This window comes from Gymnodraco acuticeps, unplaced genomic scaffold (assembly GCF_902827175.1).
Source record: "Gymnodraco acuticeps unplaced genomic scaffold, fGymAcu1.1, whole genome shotgun sequence".
Taxonomy (NCBI): Eukaryota; Metazoa; Chordata; class Actinopteri; order Perciformes; family Bathydraconidae; genus Gymnodraco; species Gymnodraco acuticeps.
The window spans coordinates 82918-107163 of NW_022990287.1; the positions used below are offsets into that span (position 1 = coordinate 82918).

A 24246-nucleotide genomic window follows, 5' to 3' on the forward strand; every position below is an offset into this window, starting at 1 on the left:
TCTGCACCTGGCATCACATCAGGGGTCTGGGGTCTGTGTGGAGTTCTTCATACCTTTAATTATGTAGAATGCATCTGAAGACAGCCCTAGATTTCCATGGGAGTTGGTCCCCAGAGCGTCCTCTGCAGAGTGACTTCCTGTGGCCCATCAGACACAAACTCTAAGGTGCCTCCTTTCAGTACAGCATTGTTTTATTGCACCGAAAACATGAAGAATTCCTGTAGTGTTGAGAATGTGATACACTCGCTGTTAACGGCTCGGTGTTGATTTTAGTAAGCAGGTTTTGTGACGATGCAATGAATGATGGGATGATGTAGATCTCCAGAGAGATCCGTAATGTTCTCTCTGACTCGGATTGGACAGTCGCTGGGTTTTTCTCGCAGGATTCTCCACGATGACACATCTGTCTGATAGCACGAGCACAAGGGTGGTGCAGGCAGAGCAGGAGAGAGAGAGAGGGGGGGCTGTTTAGCAGCACTCGCACAAGCAGAGCTGCCTTCAGCCGGAGAGGAAGAGGAGCGTCCTGCCTCCTTCAGCTGCACGTCCTCCGGTGAGTGGACAGCGCACTGCACACCTACCACTGTTGTGTTGTTATAGCGATTTGTGAAATGTGTGCATCTGCCTGGATGGTGACACTGTGGAATGTGCCGTGCATTGTGGCATACGCTGAGAGGATTTGTTGGCGTATAGAATGCGATGCAGGATTCTCATGCTGTTGCCATGGCTTTCTCTCACAATATAAGCAGAATAGAACGAGGAAGAGAGGAGCTGTCCTCCGTGCACACACTCGTCATGTTGGAGCACTTCAGTTGTGACTAATGATGATGTCAGCTTTACTCTGCATGCACTTCTCTAGAAGCATAGGAAGATTACGTGTGGCGCAGTGGGCTAGTGCGTTGGGATCAGGGGAGCACAGGTTCAAACCCCACTGCAGTCAGCATGTCGTTGTGTCCCTGAGACACTTCACCTCAAAGTGCTCCTGTGGGGATTGTGTAATTAAGTGTGCAACGTCTTATTTTTGTTTCTTTTTTTTAAAGAGATAGATATTAAATTGAAAATCACAATATATGTTCCTCTGAAATATGTAGAGTATTTATTTTCCAACTATTGGGCTTGAAAATCAAGATGTCTTGGTGTTTCTGTCTATAAGCAGGTTAAAAGTGACACTAAACGTTTCTTTACGTGAGGTGTAAAACACTTGAATTATCACTTGAAATATATTTGATAACACGTTTTGATTATCTAACCCTACTGGTTAGGAAACCAGATAGAAACTCTGAATGGAGCGTGAACGACAGCAAACTCTTTATTGTTGATCTCTTTTCGAAAGCACACTTCAATGCAAAGCTCAGTTTTCTCTGTGACTCCTACTTTGTGCAGGCAGTACATCACGTAGCCTCTCATCAGAAGGGTGCTCTCGTCCTCTCTAACCCTAACCCGAATCAAACACGCTGCTCCTGTTTCCACTGGTCTATATATGAAGTAAATATCCTTAATGTAACGGCTACAATAAATGAGCCCGCGGGTTAGATAACTGGCAGACCTGTGGGGGTTAATGTTGACAGGATAGACTGACGGTATGGAGGGGGGTGTATGAAGAAGCTCTTTTTGTTAAGTTGGAGTTAGAGAAGATGTTTTAAATCCCTCAGCAACATTTCAGCTACTCTTATTTGAGTTGGACCTTCAAAGGACACTGTTAGTTAGTTTTTGGTTGGTGGGACATTCGATGACAGTGATGGCACTGTGTTCCTATATCATAGCAAATACTTTTGTAAGTATAATGTCTCATACTTGATGTTATTGATGAAATCCTGTGGGGGGTTGGGTGGTCTTTGTCAGTTTGTTAAGTGACCAGAGGATCTGAAAGTGCGCAACACCTTTATCTCTTGTTCTGTAGTAGTCCAACATATGTATAGAAAAATCACATTTAACAGAGCAGTAATGTATGATAATGTTTAATCAATTTCTCATTTAGTCAAAACAACATTTACTGACTTGTAGACTCCTCATGATGAGTTTGATGAATTGGAACTATTCAAACATTCATCTTTTGGAGGATCCAGGCAATAATTGACTGTGATTAATCATCTCCTCCATCTGGTGCCAATACTTTCTCCTCTGTGCATGGCAGTGCATGGTGAGGTCCCACCTGAAGAGAGGGGGGGTTATATTTCATTTAAAGAGAGCCTTTCTTTGATTCTAATGCTTCCCTTTCATTTCAATCGAAGTACGTGCAAGCTGAATTGGATTCTTGGAAGCCTTTATATATCCTTGTGATTATGTTGCAGCATGTTTACTCATGCATCTGTCCAAAGCCTTTAATGTACTGTTGACTGTGCTTTTTTGAAAATGCCAGGATAAATGTAGTAGAGCCTATAGAGACTCCAGTTGCATCTTTTTAGAAAGTGGTTGCAAGTAAAGCAGGTGAATTTGCACATGGCATCTTCAGTTCATCACAAACATACATGGGAATATATGCCCTGATATCAGCCAGCTTTAAGTGCTCTGTACATAATGTATGACTCCATCCAGAGGCTGAGTGCCCGCCCTCACATGGGAGTAACGTCTGAAGCTGCCCTCAGTCATCAGCCAAACACTTGAAGTGTGAGAAAGCAAAATGAGCGCCTTTATTCTGGCTGAGGAGGATATCTCTCACCTTTCTATGCTCTGAGAGGCTGGGGGTGTCAGGCTCAATGCAGCTGGGAAGATGAGATGAGGACGATGTTAATGATAGGTGGAGAGGAATTATGGAGGACAGGATGTAAGGACAGAAAGAGAGAGATGGCCTCTGTCCCTGCAGGATTTCCATCTCTCCAGTATTTATGTGGACTGTTTCTTTGGTGGACTGAAAACCCTCATCTCCAGGGACCTATATCTCCATCACATCCCATCAAGCATCTGTCACAGTTACCTATAGCAACATATAGGCTAACACAGCACTGTTAAAGCATTTGAGTGATGTGCAGTGGTAGCAAAAAAGATAAGCAGATTTAAGCTAATTTAAACATCTCCAACATGACTTCAGGACAGAGGTGGGACCAAGTCATTGTTTTGCAAGTCCGAGTCAAGTCTCAAGTCTTTGCGCTCAAGTCCAAGTCAAGTCTCAAGTCAGGATGGGCAAGTTCAAGTCAAGTCCAAGTCCTAAACTTTGACAAAACGAGTCTTAAACAAGTCATTATGTGCTTTAAAGAAGTGCTAATTAATGGAAAAACTTCCTTCAACAGCTTAGTTGGAATTGGGTCTAACATGCACGTTGATGGTTTAGAAGAGAGAATCATTGAATTTAATTGTTCAAGGTTTATGGCTGAAAAGCATTCTAGTTTACTATCTAGTGTAATATTAGAACTTACGTTTCCGGGAGCTGTTGATAACACTATACTGATCAAAGGCAAGAGGTCGTTAATTTTGTTTCTAAGAGTAACAATTTTATCGTTAAAAAAGCACATAAAATCATTACTGAGTGCTATGGGAATAGAAGGCTCAATCGAGCTGTGGCTCTCTGTCAGCCTGTCAGTGCTGAAAAGAAATCTTGCATTATTCTTATTCTCATCTATTAATGAAGAGTAGTAGGCTGCTCTCGCTTTACGCAGTGCTTTCTTATATTCATTGAGAGTAATATGCCAAATTAAACGAGATTCTTCAAGTTTAGTAGAACGCCATATCCTTTCAAGTTGTCTCGACTTTTGCTTTATTTTGCAGGTTTCGGCATTATGCCATGGAGCTAATCTATGTTGTTTTATTTTCTTCTTTTTCATAGAACACTTTATGCCTAACAGCTGACAGAGGTCAGCTGTTAGGCATAAAGTGTTCTCATCAGGGTGACATTTGTGTCAACTGAGACTGTATATATGCTGCCAACTTGCAGCAGGGGCTGGGAGGCGTAGGGTCACTGGTTCAAGTCCCTGAACAGACTTACAATATGTGTGGACGGCTACTTGGAGCGCTCCCGTTACTCCCCCAACGCTGTATAGCTGCCCACTGCTCCTCGTACTAGGATGGGTTAAAAGCAGATTTCATCGGTTTCATCCTCCGATTCTATCATATTGTAACCTACAACTAATGTCACTTTAGAATAATTAGTTTTTGATGGTCAGTCTTTTGAAATAAAATATTAAACTAAACAAAAGCTCAATGATTTGTAGTCCAGACAAATTATTATTGGGTTGATGACTCCACTGTGTATAATAGCAGAAGGAAGGACGGACCCAAGTGAAGAAATGGAGAAGGAGAGAGAAGTGGGGGGGGGACCAAATAGGTCGATAGTTCAAGCAGCTTATGACGACCTATAATCATGTTTTAAAGTTTTCGACCTCTAGTAGTCGTTTGTCCTATTCATTTCTAATGACCTATCTTTATCCATGATTCTGGCTTCAATTCCGGCCCCCGCAGCCATGGTTCCAGACCCAGCTCTGGCCCCAGCTGCCACAGTCCCATCTCAAGTTCCTTCTCAAGTCCCCTCTCAAGTCCCCTCTCCAGTCCCCTCTCGAGTCCCCTCTCGAGTCCCCTCTCCAGTTCCCTCTCGAGTTCCCTCCTCTAGTCCCTCCTCTAGTCCCTCCTCTAGTCCCTCCTTTAGTCCCCTCTCGAGTTCCCTTCTCTAGTCCCTCCTCTAGTCTCTCCTCTAGTCCCCTCTCGAGTCCCCTCTCTAGTTCCCCTCTCGAGTCACCTCTCGAGTCCCCTCTCGAGTTCCCCCTTGGTTCCCCTCTCGAGTCTCCTCTCGAGTCACGTCTCAAGTCTCCTCTCGAGTCTCCTCTCGAGTCTCCTCTCGAGTCCCCTCTCGAGTCACGTCTCGAGTCCCCTCTCGGGTCACGTCTCAAGTCCCTACCCAATGTCCTGGTCCGTTGGAGGTTCCGCTGGGGGTCCTGCCAGCTCCTTGTCCTGTCTCGTTGGAGGTCCCGCCAACTACTCTCCTGCCGGGGGTCCTGCCAACCCTTTGGCCTGTGCCGTTGGAGGTCCCGCTGACTACTCTCCTGCCGGGGGTCCTGCCAGCTCCTTGTCCTGTCTCGTTGGAGGTCCCGCCGACTACTCTCCTGCCGGGGGTCCTGCCAACCCTTTGTCCTGTGCCGTTGTAGGCCCCGCCGACTACTCTCCTGCCGGGGGTCCTGCCAACCCTTTGTCCTGTTCCCTTGGAGGTCCGGCCGACTACTCTCCTGCCGGGGGTCCTGCCAATGCTATGTCCTGTGCCGTTGGAGGCCCCACCGACTACTCTCCTGCCGGGGGTCCTGCCAACCCTATGTCCTGTCCCGTTGGAGGTCTCGCCGACTGCTCTCCTGCCGGGGGTCCTGCCAATCCCGTGTCCTGGTCCTGTTCTGTGGGGGATCCTGCCGAGGCCTGTCCCACCAGCTCCGACACCGGGTCCTGCCCGGCCTCCGGAGCTGTCTGGTCTTCGCCCTCGAGCCCGGCCCTCTGAGAGCCGCAGTCTTCACCCTCGATCCCGGCCCCCTGAGAGCCACGGCCTTCGCCCTCGAGCCCGGCCCCCTGACTTTCCCGGCCGCGGCCCTCGCCCTCATGCTCGGCCCCCTGAGTTCGCCCGCGGTGGCCTTCGCCCCACCTTGGACTCTGTCTTGCCCCCGGGCCGTCCGCCCGAGTCCCCCTTCTCGGCTTCTGCCTGGCCCCCGGGCCGTCCGCCCGAGATTCCTTCCGGGTCCTCCGCGGTGCTCTTGGGTTGTCAGCCCAGACCCGTCCTCCGGACCCCCTCCACCCACCCTGGTGGCCCTAGTTTTGTGTCCCTCCTCCGGTCCCCCCTCCACCCACCCTGCTGGACATTGTTTTTTTGGACGTTTATTTGACTGTTTTGGGGTGTTTTAGGGACATCTGGAATCCGTCCCTTGAGGGGGGGGTTCTGTTACGATTATTGTGTTATGTCACGTTTTATATGTCTTGGTTTGGGTGTTTTGCTGTTCTCCCTGTCATGTTTTCCTCTGGGTATATTGTCTGGTCCTTTTCCCTGTGTTTTTCCTCCCGTCGTTAGTTTCCCTGGTGTGTCTAGTTGTCTGATTGTGTTCACCTGTTGTCCTTGTGTTTCTCCTCCCCTGCCCGGCTGTGTCTCGTCTTGTGATTACCCCTCCTTGTATTTAGTCTTGTCTCTTCCTGTGTTCAGTGTCGGTTTGTCTTGTGATTTGGCTTGTCCTCGGTGAGTGTTGTGTTCTGTCTTTGTTAGTATAGCCTTGAAATAAAGGAATGTTCACGTTAATCTGCATTTGGGTCCTACCTGCTTCACACACCGTAACAATATTGTACTTTTAGAATCCACGTCCAGTGGATGTGTGATCTATAGTTTGATAGATATTACGAAGATTATTTGAGGTCTCGCCAGGAGAACGTGTATATACTACGTCTTTCCCCCTATTCATTTCTATTGACCAGCGTCCATGTAAAGTTAGCGTCAACCCTCACGAGCTGAAAACAGTATTTCCGGTCTCAATGTTTTCATAATAAAACTGTATTCCTCTCACTGTCAAATGATTACACAGTGATATCTGCAGTACTCATCCACCAAAAAACATCAGTGTATCCTTGTTAATTACACAACGTTGATTGGTTTGAATTGTGTTCAATACTTTTGTGTTTTTCCCTTTCGATTCTGAGAGTCACATTTATTTTTTCAGAGGTTTTGATAGCCGACAACATCTAATTACCCATAATCCTCAGCTATGGTTGAAGCTCTGTAATTGGAGGTTTTAGCCGCAATGCACGTTGGGATATGGTGTTTATGCTATATGAAATTAAAAAAAAAATGTATAATACTTTATTCCGCGTGTGCTTACTTTTCTCTTTGAAAGTCATCGCATAACTGTTGTAATACACGGTAGTTCTTTATTTATAGAGCCCTGATTAGAAGACTTCTGGACAAACTGGAAGAACTGCCACAGAAACTGAATACATGACGTGGGTCATAAATATATCAGCAATTAAACAACATCTTCAATTTCTCTTCACACAATACGTCTCCTTGCAGTATCAATACTAATTCGGGTGACTTTTATACTTAATCCAATTGGTAGATAGGCTATATTTACACCATAACGGTGCACAACATCTAACCTAACATCTTCAGAAACCCTCCTGAACTCATCAGGTTCTGCAACACAATAACTCTCATCTTATTGATCAGAGAAAGAAACCGAGACTGAAGATGTTACAAATAAGGTACACACAGCATACAATGCCATAATAACTTTTTATTATTAGTGTAGGACACTTATGTATGTATAACATCTGAAGATGTGTAGTTTTATTCGTGTTTTCACATAATTGTACAGGATATTGCTATATTGTTTCACATATTGTAGTTCTACACATTTAACGGTAAGCTATTGAAAATCTGATTCCAGAGATGTGTCTCCCATCACCCAAATCCCCTGACTATTCTTTCAAACTCAGTATTTGCATATCGCATAAACACCATATCCCAACGTGCATTGCGGCTAAAACATCCAATCACAGAGCTTCAACCATAGCTGAGGATTATGGGTAATTAGATGTTTTGATGAAATGTGTCTCTCAGAATCTAAAGGGAAAAACACAAAAGCATTGTACACAATTTAAACCAATCAACGTTGTGTAATTAACAAGGATAAACTGATGTTTTTTAGTGGATGAGTACTGCAGATATCACTGTGTAATCATTTGACAGTCAGGGGAATACTTCCGGTTTTACTATGAAAACTTTGAGACCAGAAATACTGTTTTCACTCGGTGAGAGTTGACGCTAACTTTACATGGACACTGGTCAATAGAAATTAATAGGGGGAAAGACGTAGTATATACACGTTCTCCTGGCAAGACCTCAAATAATCTTCGTAATATCTATCAAACTATAGATCCTACACATCCACTGGACGTGGATTCTATAAGTACAATATCCCCATATGCCTCAAATTGTTGTTTCTTACACGACCACTAGAGGTGCTAAACTTTAAAACGTGACTATAGGTCGTAATAAGCTGTTGAACAATCGACCTATTTGGTCGTTTTTTGGAGGAGGACAGGCTGTGAAAGGTTAGTGTCCCGGCCAGAGGGAGGAATGGTGAATGGCAGCCTGTCTGCAGGGAGACACACACACACAACACACACACACACACACACACACACACACACACACACACAACACACACACACACACACACACACACACACAGACCCACAGACCCACACACTGACCACAGGGTGGCTTTTTCACATAGCATTTAAAGAGAAGCACGTTTGTCCACACTGAGGACTAATGAGCTACTATTGTACTATTGTTCAATAGTGTGTGTTGTATGTGTGTGTGTGTTTTACAACATGATTAAAGTTGTTGCATCATGTGAATCATTTTTGTATCTGCCTGACAGACAATGGATACAATTGCTGCTGAGTCACAATCATACACCCAGCATGGTTACACCAATAAACCGTCACCATTGTACTTACTGATGTTAGCATACTGCAGATACAGTCAATTTGTGAGGTCATTAGGATCCGGTGTCCACCACACTGTAGTTGATCTCTGTAAAATGTCCTGCTCATCACATACTGTACACTGCTACCAATACAGATGTTTTACATCATGACATATTTCCAATGAGATGAGCTTGGAGCCCGAGCAGCAGCTGCTGTGATTGGCTCTCTGTTCTCTCTGTTTACTCCCCGTCTTGGCCTTCCTAATTTACAGCTTGTTTCTCACCTCCATCCTCTCCATATCCTCTAGCCTCCCTGTATCTCTTATGTTCTCTTCTATTGAAACCATGAAAGTGCTGTGTATGCATTCTTGGCCTCTTCTCAGGGTGGACATGGTTCCACACCAGACTGCTGTATCCTCTCTAGTTTGTCAAATGACTGCTTAGAATACACAGCCATTGAATTAAACATCTCCAGGCTCTGGCTTGACAGCCTGTCATCTGCTATCAATCAAAAATAGAAAGGGAGCGTGTCTCCCTTTAAATAAACACCTATTATATAAACATTTAAAATGTGACATTGGTGTTTTTTTATGACAAATGATTGACAGCTTGCAGTTTCTTTGGTGTTTATTTCTTCCAATGGGGGGTTGAGGGAAAGCCATGCAAAGGACCGTTTGTGTTTCTCAGTGTAGCACGTCTACATCAACTGATGTTTCACATCAATCATTAAAGCTACGCTCAGTTATTTGGCTGCTGAGCAACAACTTAGCATGATGCTGCGTTGGATGAGTGTGTGGGGGTGTCTTTCTAAATAAGAGGCTGCAGCAGAGACCTGGTTCAAACTGAACTCTGTCGTCACATGAAGCTGCTCATGTTGCAGCGTGTGCCTAGGTATAATGATGACAGTGTGTGTCTTTGATGAAGGCTGCAGGTGTCTCATCGGAGCTTTCTTGAGCTGTGCAGGGTAAGAGCGGACGGCAGAGATGTGACTTCAGTTAACCTTCAATAGGCAAAGCTGACACCAGATCTGTTCACACACCGCAGCGCTGTGATGTGTGTCGCTGCATCTGAGTGTGAGGAGCAGAAAGCCGCCCTGATGCTTTCTTTACAACACATCGTTTGTTATGAAGTGCCGTTTTGTTATCAGAGGCAGATGTGCTACTGCTCCTAGCAACTTTTTTTATTTAAAAAGATAGACTAGTCGCACAAGCAGGCGTTTTCTCCTTTATGATTTTGAGTCACAAGTGTGTGTGTGTGTGTGTGTGTGTGTGTGTGTGTGTGTGTGTGTGTGTGTGTGTGTGTGTGTGTGTGTGTGTGTGTGTGTGTGTGTGTGTGTGTGTGTGTGTGTGTGTGTTAAACTCTGATTATGCCAGCTGGACTCTGCCATGGCTTTCCTCCAGATGCAGGGAACTTAAGTAGTACAAGAATCCCCCCCTTCCTCCCTCCTGCACATCTGGCCTCTCCAGATGTGGGTGAAAATCATGTAAACCCCCCCCCCCACACACACACACACACACACAGACCACACTGGGTTTATTTAGGGGTTCTCACTTTGCTCCCCTGTTTGTTTGGCTGATCAGAATATGTGTGATATATATAATTGAAGTGTAAGACTGTACACAGGTGGTAATAGAGAGCTGGCTTGGTCTCTCCTAAATCCCCATGTTTCTATGCAGATCCATTCTTTTCTGAAAATGGCAGCAAGTCTATGAATGATCTAAAATACCTGGATATATGGCTCCTAGAAAGACATTTTGAATTCTTAAATGTAATTTGTTTTAAGTGCTGTGCTGTCAGATGTGAGATGTGGCTGACTGTAGTTCACTTGAGTTTATAATAATTGGCAATAGGCCATGTTTGAAAGTGAGAGTGTTTAACACGTGTTCCACAATTCCTCCCGTGTGTGTGTGTGTTTGACAGTTGATTCTCCCCACCTTCATCGTCATCATCGTGTTTTTAGGGTTGATAACAAATTCTCCTTTATTTGAAAGGGGGGTGGAGGAGTCAGCAGACTTCTTGTGATGCAGCATATGACTGAGAGAGAAGCAGCAGGGGGGGAGAAAGAGTGGGAGATTAAGCAGAACATTAAAACGTAGGAAGTAAGAAAGCAAGAAAAATATATTAAGTATAAAGGAGGAATGAAAACTGAGGAAGAGAAAAAGAAAAAGATTGATAGAGACGAGTGATGATCAAAAAGTATGGGAGAAAAACAGAGAGAGAAACGAGGGGGTGTACCAACACTGTAACTAGTGTTTCATTCAAATAAATCCATCAACTAAATAAAGAATTTAATACGAATGAATTTATTAAAATTGCACTTTAATGCCCTACTTAATATCTCAAATGTGAATGAATGAAAGAACATGACAAGAGGAAGAGGAGGGACGGGGGAGGCAGGAAGTGGCAGTGAGGCAGAGGGCGGGGAGGGTCTCCTCAGTGCTGAGGACAAACAGACACCACACGCTGCAGAGTCTGTATTTGATGCTCGTCAGCCCCGATACCTTCCTCCTTAGACCCAATCAGGACATTATGCTGAAGTTTAGCACCACCCCCCGCTGCAGGTGTGTGGCTGAGTGTGGTTGTGGTGTGATTTTTTGAAAAGTGTGTGTGTTATGACGCTGATGTGGTACTTCAATATGCTTTGGTTGGATTTGGGTGTAGTTGTGGCGACTTCACGCTGTCTCTGTCTGACATTCTGTTTTCTCTCCCTGCAGCCACAATGAGAGAAAGGTGACCTGTAAGCACCCGGTGTCCGGCGCCCCCTCCCAGGACAACTGCATCTTTGTGGTGAACGAACAGTAAGTCTCTCTGCTCTCAGACTCACCCTGCAGCATTGTATCACTCTGATCTAGGGAGGCTGTGGTGTAGTGGACTAGTACGTTGGTGTTGGGATCAGGGGGCAGGTTCAAACCCCACTGCAGTCAGCATGTCGTTGTGTCCCTGAGACACTTCACCCCAAAGTGCTCCTGTGGGGATTGCCCACAGTATTGAGTATGTAAGTCGCTTTGGATAAAAGCGTCTAACAAGTAACATGTAATGTAAAATCTGGGTACTGATTGGAAAGGTCACTGAAACACTTTCAGATGGAGTCCTTCATCTAACCTCTGTTGGGTTGATGAGTGGCAACAATAGAGTAGCATAAGTTACTGTGAGTGATCTCAAAGTGAATGCTCCCGTTATCACACTGCGGACTGAATACACACATTGTTTGGATATTAACTCTGAATATGAGCAGCATCTTATTTAGTTCAGTTTTTTCCTGTGCTCTGCAGAGGTGTAAAGTAAGTAAGTACAATTTTGAGACAGTTGTACTTTACTTGAGTATTTCAATGTTATGCTGTGTACTTTTCCTCCACTACATGTATTTAATACCTTTAGTTACTTCACAGATGTGGATGAATGATGTGAAATCTAATCAAGTGTTGAATCAGACTTTAGTTCCACCTGGAGTAAATCCACAAGCTACCCTGCAGTATACAAAGTCATTCAAACTAGCTGCACCTTCACCAGCTTTGAGAACACTTTCATGATCAATCATTATAAAACATATCATATATATTATTCTGAAATGGACCAATCTGCACAATGACTACTTTTACTGTCGCTACTTTAACTATATTTGGATGATAATACTTTTCTACTTTCACTTACGGCAAAGCAGCTGTATTCGCCATACAGGAAAAACACATTTAAAACGGTTTTGCCTGCCGTTTTTGTGTACACAAGCATTCATCAATGTTTCGGAAAGTGGCGCTGTACCTTAATAATATAAAGGCTTGTATTGCAGGACTTTTACTGTAACAGAGTATTCCTATACTCTGGTACTTCTACTTTTACTCAAGTACAAGATCTGAGTCCTTCTACTTTTACTACAGTACAAGATCTGAGTCCTTCTACTTTTACTACAGTACAAGATCTGAGTACTTCTACTTTTACTACAGTACAAGATCTGAGTACTTCTCTCACCTCTGGTTCTGTTATTGAAAGAGTTGGCTGCCTCAGACCAGAAGTCAGACTATAAGGCAGGTTCTCCAGAGTTACAGCTGGTTATTGTGGCACTGTGTGAACACTCTGTGAACACACACTGCTACACAGCATGCAGCAGGACTCTCTGTAAAGCAACTGTACATAATAAGTGAGTGTTTGTGTTACAGGACTTTAGAGCAGTTGAGGGGTTACCATGACACTCTGACAATGTGCTCTTAAAATGAACAGCCGTTGGTCATAAACAATAGCCCTTAGCTGTTATTTGAGACTGAATACATTTCTGATGCTGATTTTTCCTTCTTGCAATGATGTAACACATGTATGATAAGCATCAGTAGGCATGAGGCAGTCCAGTGTTCAGATATGGCTTTAACTGTGGTGCTATGGAGGATCCTGCATCATCGCCGTCTTAAAGCTCTTTATAATAGTAATATTCAGAAGCGTCCATGCAGCTGTGAGGAACAGAGCGTCAATGTGCAGCAGGAGGGACGCCCACAGTGGAGCGGAGACACCACAGTCCTCAGTCTGTCCCTCTCTCCCAGTCCTCAGTGTTTATGACACAGAATGGTCCAATCCGTTCTCAGTCCCACTTCTGATCCCATGCCTTCTCTCAGGGTCATAATAAACTAATTATCAATTATTTGTCTGTCTGTCTGTCTGTCTGTCTGTCTGTCTGTCTGTCTGTCTGTCTGTCTGTCTGTCTGTCTGTCTGTCTGTCTGTCTGTGTCTGTCTGTCTGTCTGTCTGTCTGTCTGAGAAAGACACGCACACACTCTCCATATCTTTCACACTCGCATTCAACTCCCCTTCCAATTATCTCCTCTGCCTAACAGCTCCTGTGTGTGTGTGTGTGTGTGTGTGTGTGTGTGTGTGTGTGTGTGTGTGTGTGTGTGTGTGTGTGTGTGTGTGTGTGTGTGTGTGTGTGTGTGTGTGTTGTGTGTGTGTGTGGTGTGTGGTGGTGTGTGTGTGTGTGTGTGTGTGTGTGTGTGGTGTGTGTGTGTGTGGTTTGCATTTTTAATCGTGTTGAGGCAGACAGGAGGTGTGTGATGCTGCTTATGAAAGTTTCACCTGGCTCCGCCCATCTGGCCACATGTTGCATGACTATTACATGCATGGAACTTACCATGTTCCTGACTCTCCGGTTTCCTTTTCTCCGTGTTGTGTGATATATTTTAACTCACTAATATCTTGTTCATCTCTTGTTCATCAGAGTTCATCTCCCTTATGTTTTGTTAATATCCCCCTGCTCCCCACATCTTAACAAGTTTATTGGAGGAGTTTTCAAAGACACTCTTGTGCCTCGGCTCTGACAATTAGTCATTGTCTTTGTCTCTTCCTGCTTCCTCAGTCCGTCTCCTCTCTTAATTGTTAACACATTCCGCTCACATGTCTCCAGAGTCGGGTTGTACAAATAACAGAAAGATAAGAGCTCAGAATAACAAAAGAAAAAAACAGACAGATGTTAGAACATCTGAGAGAGAGGGGGAGAAGAAGAGAAACAGGGACATTGGCTAATGGGAGGCTCTGAATGATCAAAGCTGCTCTTGGGAACGCTGATGGATAAAAGTAGGGCTTTAAATTCATAATCAGACGACGGGAGGGAGGAACTGCTTGGTTGGTGTTTTGGACAAGAGGTTTAGTGTTTGACCATAAACCCAGCCTGTTTTCAAATGGACACACTCCCTGCTCCACCTGCACACACACCTCTACGGTCCTCCTCTAGGGATGTTGACATAATGATGGTGTTCACTCAGGGAACAGTACATGGACATGATCCCCATCTATGGGCTCAGAACAGTCTCATAATACACACATGCACACAAAAGGATCCACACTTGTGTTTTTCAATGCACACACAAATGTGTTCCGTTTCATATACATGTAAATAAAATCCAAATACAGAAAAAAGTTTTACATATGTATTTTTGATCCTCACATATTTGTTTTCCGTTTAAATCCTCTGAACCTGCAAACACAAACTGCTTTCTGTGCACGGATCGCTGTGCATTCGTGTGTGGGTTTTTTTAGACTCCCCTGACGGTCAGCCGATTCGTACTTGTAATTTTTACTATCTATAGCCAATCAGATGTCTCCTCAATTCTAAGCCAATCACATGAGTGCGCCCCCACGAGGGTAGATTTATTGCGTTCATGACGTAGCGCTTCATTTTGCACAGTCCGGAGCTGACAGCTCCATGGAGCCTGCCTGCAGGCGCTAATCTCAGGATACCTCCACTCTCAGTACAGCGCCACTTTCCGGACAGGAAATGCATACAAATACAAGCCTTTATATTATTAAGGTACAGCGCCACTTTCCGAAACATTGATGAATGCTTGTGTACACAAAAACGGCAGGCAAAACCGTTTTAAATGTGTGTTTCCTGTATGGCGAATACAGCTGCTTTATTTATGTCTGTATGCAGTTGTTGTGAATGTGGAGGGAGCAGCTACAGGTTAGCTTAGCCTAATCGATCAGTGCACGAAGCCAGTGCTAGACAGTGAACTGTCAACGGGGGGAGCCCCGCCGGTCATTATCGGCCGATATTCACTCTTAATAGTTTGATCGGTGCTCTCTATAAGGGCCGATCAGGAGAGCTGGATCTGATCGATATGGACATAAACGCGAGTGAAGTATAACCGGACGCGAGAGAGAGATCAGATCAGCTGCTGAATCTGACGGAGACACGCAGCTCTGCATGATCACCTGATGCTCCGCCCTCTGTTTAGCGAGCTGACCGGACAGCGCAAAATGCGTATATGAAGTGTCATGAACGCAAGAAATCATACCCTCGTGGGGACGCGCTCATGTGATTGGCTTAGAATGAAGGAGACATCTGATTGGCTATAGATAGAAAAAAATACAAGTACGAATCTGCTGACCGTCAGGGGAGTCTCAAAAACCCACACACGAATGCACAGCGATCCGTGCACAGAAAGCTGGTTGTGTTTGCAGGTTCAGAGGATTTAAACGGAAAACAAATATGTGAGGATCAAAAATACATATGTAAAAGTTTTTTCTGTATTTGGATTTTATTTACATGTATATGAAACGGAACACATGTGTGTGTGCATTGAAAAACACAAGTGTGGATCCGGAAATACAAGTGTGAATCCTTTTGTGTGCATGTGTGTATTATGAGACTGTTCTGAGCCCATACACATCAACCTGTTCGTTTTGATGCTGTAGGAGGAGTGTTGTTGTTACTTATATCTCACTTATAGATAATGTGATTTTTAATTTTGAGATTTGTTACCAAATGCCCTGCCAATATATGTGCTGTTTAGGAATGAATGCCTCTATAAGCCCCTGTACCACATATTTATATCATTTATGTTGGTTTGGTAACCATCAATGCATGATTTCGGACTCCGGATATTCCGTAGTAATTGTTGCAATATACGTTGGCCAGGGGGACATTATTTGTTGATGCACAGCTGGCCCGCGGGGACGTCAGGAGCCGAGGGACCAGGCATGAGCGTCAGTTCTGAAGTTAGCACGGCTAGGATGTTGAATTGTATCTTGTGGAACATTACAAGTAAAGTAGGTGAGAGTAAGATAGAGTGTGTCGTTATTATCACTATAGTACACAATACATATTGAAACAGTAATCAGCAGCAAATATTCGGATATTCGGCGCGGGGGGTGGTCGTGCGCTTCAACACGTGTATTTCGGTTGGTTCAAGGCATTCATTTTGTTATTCTACAGGATTGTTGTTTTATAGTTATTTGTTCATGTAAATAACACGATGTATTTGTGTTATTTGGCTTGGCTTCCTATTTATGGACATGCTTTTATTTTGAAGGAGAGTTAGCGCAGTTGACAGGAAGTTGTTGTTGCTATGGAAACAACGTGACGGAGATTAATGGAGAAAAGTAATATCTACATATAAAGACGGAGAAAGTAAACGATAAAGTGTATGGTTAAGTGTTAGCACCCCCCGAAGAGGCACAAGCTCTTACGTTGATATTGGAGATTCCAATAAATTCAATGAAAATAATATATATCCGAATAACGAAATTGAAAACTGAATAGTGGGCCAACGATACACGGTACAGCCTTTATGCATACAGTCTATGGGTACAGCCCTATTTGGTTGTATGGTTTTATTTTATTTATTATACAAATGATTTACTATTATATTATCATTAGCCTACATTAGTTGAATAACATTGTCTCAAAATTACTGTTATAGTTTTATTGCAACAACTTCTGGTACAATTTATTGTAGTTATTATTGACTTCGCCTTCACTCTTTATCATTGTTTTTCCTTCTTAATGTTTTCATTTTTTGTTTCAAATTCACAATGTTATGTTTTTCATTCTCTTTCCCTCCTTTGTTCTGTTTCTAGCACAAATTATGGGAAGCTTGTCCACCCTGACACGCCCATAGAGGCTCTCAGCAGGTAACCCCGCCCCCACCGACCTACTGCTTCCCTATTGGCTTCCTGCTTTAATACAAGTTTGCTAGTGTCAGTGACTAACCCTGAGGGGGTGCATGCATAGTGTGTCACTGTGTTCAGGGACCAGCCGCCCTGACCAGTCACATGAAGAGACCAGTGTCAACATGAAATAACACACCACAGAGTTTTAAAAAGAATACAGATGATTGACCGGTCTTTAGGTTTATCGTTCACTCCCTAGTCTCCTGCTGCTGATGTGGTTGACACGGCAACAACTCATAAAACTGACACTACTTTAACCATCTTGACCCAACTACAACTATTAAGGGGGGGTAAGCAAATGTGATTAAATGCCAAACTCATAAACGTACTTGTCCAAGTCACCTAAAGAGAATAATGAGGTTCAATGCACCAATGATGCTTCCTCCATATCGCTCCTGCGTTCTCTTGTAAATGGATGAAGGTCTATCCTGAGCTGGAGGACACCCTGTCATAATAATAATAATACATTACATTTATATAGCGCTTTTCCTGGTGCTCAAAGCGCTTTACAAGCAAGTAAAACAAAAATAACAACAAAAGTAAAAACTAAGCTAGGTCATAAATCTTGAATCAGTATTGGAGCAGTCTCATGGATCCAGGTGTATTTATTTACAATATTACTCACTGATTATGTACATGTTTAATGTTTGTGGGTACCCCGCGTTTGGTAAATCCATTCATGGGAGAGGTGATGGGGGGGGGGGGGGGAGCCACGTTAGCCACATGGAAACATATCTGAGATGTTTTCTAAACTAGGGTTTAGCTGAGGTGCAGCCAGGTAACTGTCCCATCTCCAAAAAACAGAGGACAACTTTGAATTGGGAAGCATATGGGAGAGACACTCTAACCTCTAACTCATCTTTATTGACGTTATCATATAGTAACATACAGTATATTCAGCTTGAAGTACTACTATTAGCTGCTAACCATAATGGGAACATTCCGTTCTGTCTGCTGTTCCACTAGATTGTGCCATTATTGTACATAACAACCAAAAGAGCAAGTATTTCATGCTTCCAGTCTTTGTGTTAATCTAGATACACTTCTACTTCTGTAGCAGACACAGACGTGATATTGATCTTCTCATGTGACTCTGTTACAAGGCAAATAACTAGGCTGATAACTTCGGTCAATTGTAATTTGGTGAGACCTTTACAAAATGAGAAGGACTAACACATTGATCCGAGGTGTCAGGATTGCCTCTCGCAGCTTTGTTTCCAGCTCCATTCATCTTCAGTCCAAGTCTGAGCGTCCTCTCCTGTCCCTGCTCTGCTAAGACTCACTTTATTTCAGACTCAGTGTGAATTGCTTGACGAGTGCTAATGCACAAATGATATTCTGTATGATTGATGTGAATGCCAACCTCTGAATATGAACCCTGTGTGTGATTTAATAGTAAAAGGTTTTTTGTTGCCATCCAAACAAAAGTAAATTCCTCTTTCCTTCTGCAGTGTCAGACAGGTCCCCCCCCTCTCAGCGACAGGATGTGTCTCCTACTGCTTTACATGTCTCACGTGAACAGAGACTCCTTGATGATTCACAACAAGACAATGTCATTACTGAGAAACATATCATAAGATGTTCCCAGAGTCCCTTAGTACTGCTGTCAGTTATCTATCTCACATCACAAGTGTTACTTATTTGATAGATGCTTATGTAAAAGATTGAGCTTTTTGAATGTTCTTTGTTTGTTTTATTTGATCATATCTGAGTAAGGGTTCTGCCTGTTATCTTTTGGCTTGTGTTTAAATGTGCTTCTATGTGCCCTGTTGCTACTGCAGTGATATGTCATCCTCCCATGCACTGTGCTGCACGCTTTTAGAGTTTTGATTCAATATAAAGTCCAATCACTTCACCTTTAGATTTCTCGATTGCGAGGCTAATGTCATTGAGGTCAACACTTCCTGCAGAGATGTTAATATCAGAAGCCGCCCACATATCAAAGCATCATTCTTTTCCTAACAGTGCAGCCTTAACCTGAGAAATGAAGGTAAAGTTAGTCGGGTTCTGCAGCAGTGTTTGTTAGATACCATACTTTAATTTCACTCAGTGCAGATCATCTCTGTTGTCATGTGATCCACTGCTATGGGCTTTTTGAAGAATCAGATGCTAAAGAGCAGTGTTTGTGTTTTGTTCACTGAATTGACAGTTTATTTGAGTTTTTCTTCTGAAAAGACCTACCTGTGTGACAGTTGGGATTAGACTTTAACCTCAGCTCACACTATTCATTTGTGAATGATGTTGGCTAAAGTGTTATCATGTGATCTAACTGTGGAGCGTTGGAGCATAACGTGGCTGTATATTATGAGCATGGGGTCCTGACCCCTCGATCTGAACAACAAGGTTTATTAGATGGAAGACAATAAGTTGAAGCTCAAAGCTCAAAGCAGCAGTACGCAGAAACATAGTTGGTACAAATCAGACCAAGGAACAATAAAACAAAATGTGATCAAAGGTTTGGTTCCAAATGTAGGTTCTTAAAAGATAATAATACTTGGTGCTACATTTAGTTTTCAATGCAAAGCTCTGGTCAGAAACTGTTCTATTTCGTATAAGGCTTCGCCCTCTAAGGCTATCGCTATTGGGTAATCCCTCTGCACGTGTGCAGCACTAACAGACTTAATCCACGCCCACCTATGACGTGGGCCCCACCTACGGACTCACTTCCGTATAAATAGGAAGTAGTCCCTACAATCTGCTCCCACTTTTCTTCAGCACTCCGCTGCAGAAGCACTGTACAGGCACAAGCTCTTTTCAGAGCTGTTTACTAGAAAGCAAACATTTGCCCCTGGCCCCATCCTCCCTCTCCTCCGGACGGGGGAGACAGGGCGGGGCTCGGTGTTAGCCGACATATGAGTTACGACCGGCTGTGGCTGGCTCGCTCCAGGGAGTAAGCGGCTTTACACAGACGATACAGGTGAGTCCTGCCGGGGATTGGAGCACGCAAACGCGGCTCTCACTCCCCAGGTGTCATGCAGTCATTGTGTCCGTCTCCCTCTGGCCCACAGACAGCGGAGAGCGAACGCTCTCGCGGCTGCGGCCGGGGATGATTGGCTAGTCCAGGAGTCTTACTCTGTGGACCAAGCCCTTGATTATTGGATCCGAGTGGCGGGCAGCAGTCAGGCGACTCCTTCCCCTCCATTTACGGATCACCATGTGGTTCCCCCGGCCCCATCCTCCCTCTCCTCCGGACGGGGGAGACAGGGCGGGGCCCGGTGTCGGCCCGGCAGCCGAGCCTATAGGTTCGGCTGCCGGGCTGACACCGGGTCACCGGGTCCCTCTATCCGCCATCTCGGCTCTGCCGTATAGGCGGTATTCTCCAGGAACTCCCGGAGATCATCGGAAAGGCAGCCGCCTAATGAGATCTCCCCGTTCCCCCGGTTCAGGAGAGCTCTTCTCCGGATGACATAAGCGGCTGCCTCATAGCCTGTCGGTTATTAGGCAGCAGGGCTCGCGGCACAAACCGGCTGTCTTTAAAACCTGTCGGTTGATTAGACAGCACGGGCTTGTTTCCTATGTCACAGATATGCCTCCACACACCGTTCATTCCTCAAGCGGGTTTGAACGTGAACGCGCCTCAATGTCCGGTTTACAAGCCTTCTCCTAAACGCCGACATGATGAGAGCCGCTGTGCAATACAGCGTGTGGAGGTGCAAGAGCCGGCTGTAACCTGTCAGTCAGCAGGCAGCAGGGCTCGTGGCGCAAGCCAGCTGTATTTAACCAGGCGGTTATTAGACAGCAGAGCTTGACGTTTAAACCTGATGCTCCTAACCTGTCGGTTAGCGGCAGCAGGGCTCGTGGCGCAAGTCAGCTGTATTTAACCAGGCGGTTATTAGACAGCAGGGCTTGACGTTTAAACCTGATGCTCCTAACCTGTCGGTTAGCGGCAGCAGGGCTCGTGGCGCAAGCCAGCTGTATTTAACCAGGCGGTTATTAGACAGCAGGGCTTGACGTTTAAACCTGATGCTCCTAACCTGTCGGTTAGCAGGCAGCACGTTTTTTTTCCTCTGTCCCAGATGTGCCTACTACACACGGTCGTAATGAGCCCAGGGCTGTTATTACGCACTGTGTGAATAGCACTGCACACACCTCCGCTCATTCCTCAGCAGGTTTGAGCGTGAACGCGCCTCAATGTCCAGTTTACGAGCCTTCTCCTAAACAGAGACAGGATGAGAGCTGGTGTGAGATACAGTGTGTGGAGGCCCCCTCGCAGCTTTTCGGTCCGGGCCCCTCTTGGGTTGCTTCACAGGCAACGGCGGCGAGGGCTCTGACGTGGCTCGTCACCATGACAACCACAGCACATCCAGAGCATGTCGCACGCTCTCAGAATATTACTCAGAATGGCGACGCATGTGTTCGATGGACAGATGAATAATAATAAGCAGCAAGGCCCACCGGGCAAGCCGGCTGCCCCTAACCTGTCAGTTATAGGCAGCATGGCTCGCTGCATAAATCGGGTGTCTTTAATACCTATTGGTTTTTAGGCAGCTCAGTTTTTCTCCTCTGTCCCAAACCTACCTCCTACACACGGTCGTAATGAGCCCACGAGTGCCATTATTACAGTGAGGACTGCACTGCACACAGCTCCACTCATCCCTTAGGGGTGTTGAGCGTGAACGCACCTCGGTTTCCAGTTTAACACTGTAAGCAATTGCTGTTATTTGATAGCCAATTTTCAGCACTAATCTACTGGCGGCCCCCTAACCAGAATGTTACTGTGAATTATTTAATTTTGTACAGTAATAAACTGAAATTGTTCAACAGTATGAATACTGTATAATTTCAGTGTATTTCTGGCGTCTCTGCTGCCAGTATTTTACTGTTAATTGAAAAAATACAGCAGTATACTGTATTTTATTTTTACAGTAAGCGGCTGTGAAGTCATTTCACAGTATGAGTACTGTGGTATTCAACCCGGTATCACGGCAAGACGTGAACATGTGACGATTTACCATGCTGGGAGACGTGAACATGTCACTGTTTCGTCCCCTTCAAACGTGACAGCTACACGGTATTGTTAACCCATGTTAACCAGTGGAGAAATAACCGGAAATACCAAGCAAATGCTACCCCGACGTAATGATTTATTTTGTAATAGTCACACTCGATTACAGCGATTTTCTTGTTGCCCCAGCTGGTCGACACCTCTTTTAGCATAAACAAAGGCTACATTAATGTATTAAATCGATGTTAATCCATGCGTGTGGATGTGGAATTAACGGACGTGACGTTGTGCGATTGAGTTGCCAAGCAACAGCTTCGGTTCATGTTAATTTACAAACTATTCAACTACAACCGTAGTTATATTTAAAAACATGTTAGAAGGCCTCACGAAATACTTTAATGCACATTAAAATGTAAATGTGAAGGAATGTGTGTATAACAAAATACATCGGTCATTAAACGAAACCGGAAACAGACGTAGGCAAGATCCTCAGCTCGATGATTGGATGGTTATCCGCAATGCATGCTGGGATTTGGTGTTTATGTGATGTGAAATCTGAAAACGTTTTTTAAAAATACAATAATACTTTATTCCGAGTGTGCTTGCTTTACTCTTTGAAAGTCATCACATAACGGCATTGTAATACACGGTTCGGCTGCATTAAATATGACATATCTGCCGTAGTTCTCTATTTATTGAGCCCTGCTGAGAAGACTTCTGGACAAACAGGAGAACTGCCGCCAAAACTGAAGATGTGACGTGGATCATAAATATATAAGCAATTATACAACATCTTACATTTCTTTTCACACAATGCGTCTCCTTGCAGTATCAACACTAATTCGGCTGACTTTTATATTTGATCCAATTGGTAGATAGGCTGTATTTACACCATAAAGGTGCACAGCTGATAGAAAGGGACACCTGGTGGTCAAAGCACGTTATTGAATTGTATTATTATTAGATATTAATAGGATCTCTATAAAGTATATTCATTACTTGTTATTCTCTACTAATAGTTAATTAAAGACTGTATATAATGACTATTTTGCACATCCCTTTTCAAGATTTCAACTATGGTGTAGTTCTGCATTGAATGAAAAACTTGGGTCGCAGGTTCCTCAATAGTGCATTACAAGACATCTATCAATATTTGTGCATACCTCCAGCAATGTTAACTATGTTGAAGCACTTATTTTAACTGATATTATACATATGTATTATACTCTTATAAGATGTATGTAGATATTTCATCTCCGACCTTGTCAGGTATTGAACAATCAATCAATAAAGAACACAGAATTGTTAAATATAAAACACAGAATTTGTGTGATTATACTAAATGATTTACAAATAAACACCACTGCATATTTACAACTGTTACACATGCTGATGTAACGCAAATGTTCCAACTTGGGATCAATAAAGTATATCTTATCTTAAGCTGATCGATGGCTACTGCCATATTTGCAAAATTTGCCTCTGAACCTTGACAAGTGCATGTTTCAGGCTTATCAATTAATGTAATGTAATGTAATGTTATCAATTAACAACAGGGGTCACAAACATAAGACCAGCTGTTAAATAAAGCTTTTCTGACCTTAGCTGGCATGTGTGTATTAATGCTGCCCATTATGGGCACAAGCAATTTTCACCAATTTATTAATTATATGTTTTAAATTTGAGTGTTTCCTATCCCCTAAATGTACACAGTTTAATACTGGCAACTTCTTATTATGGGAAATACTAAAACGTCTTTTAAAACTACAACTCCCAGTAGAGACGTGCCATAGATAGAGAACATGTTGCGAAACAGAATAGCCAGCATGTGTAGTTCTGGGGACGGGGTGGGGGAGGGGGGACGCGGTGGACCCGTTCAAATCCAGTTTTGGACAGTCTGCCGTGGTTCCATCCCATTTCAAGTGCTGTTCGAGAATCGGCCTAACCCTCGGAGCACACTCTCCAATCACAGAGCTTGAGGACTATCACGAGGTTTGTCAAACAGAGCACATGGTGTAGTCCAAACGATAGCTGGGGATTCTGGGTAGTGTAGTGTCTTCTGCCATCCTTTACTCAGAAAAATATTTGTTTCTCCGAATCGAAGGGGAAAAATACAAAAGCATTGCACACAATTTAAACCAATCAATGTTGTGTAATTAACAAGGATAATCTGGTGTTTTTTAGTCGATGAGTAGTGCAGATATCACTGTAAAATCAATCGACAGTAAGAGGAATACTTACTTCCGGGTGTACAATTCTCTGTTATCCAATGGGAATGGACGCTCACATTGCCTTTAAGGGCAGCCGACACAAACGAATGCCGTGCTTCCATGAGCGTCAAATCCCGCCGCAGATGGGAATACATTGCAATCAGTTGAAAGCTATTTGCGTCCCTTTATGACGCTGAAGGAGCCTAGGAGCGTCACAACTGGACGCCACGGACACTGACCAAACGTCGCTCCTGGACGCTTAGGGAGTGAGTGTGTTGTAC

The 24246-nt window shown here is 44.0% G+C and overlaps 1 protein-coding gene across 1 annotated transcript in view; it reads left to right on the top strand.

The window, feature by feature from the left end:
- Positions 1-398: 398 nt before the first annotated feature.
- LOC117549758 (pleckstrin homology domain-containing family A member 5-like) overlaps positions 399-24246 on the top strand; it is a gene marked incomplete at its 5' end in the record, with an annotated part of 91117 nt that continues 67269 nt past the window's right edge. The window contains 2 exon segments of the mRNA XM_034221826.1: positions 399-550; positions 11096-11179. Coding sequence (XP_034077717.1) covers positions 399-550; positions 11096-11179 — 236 coding nt within the window.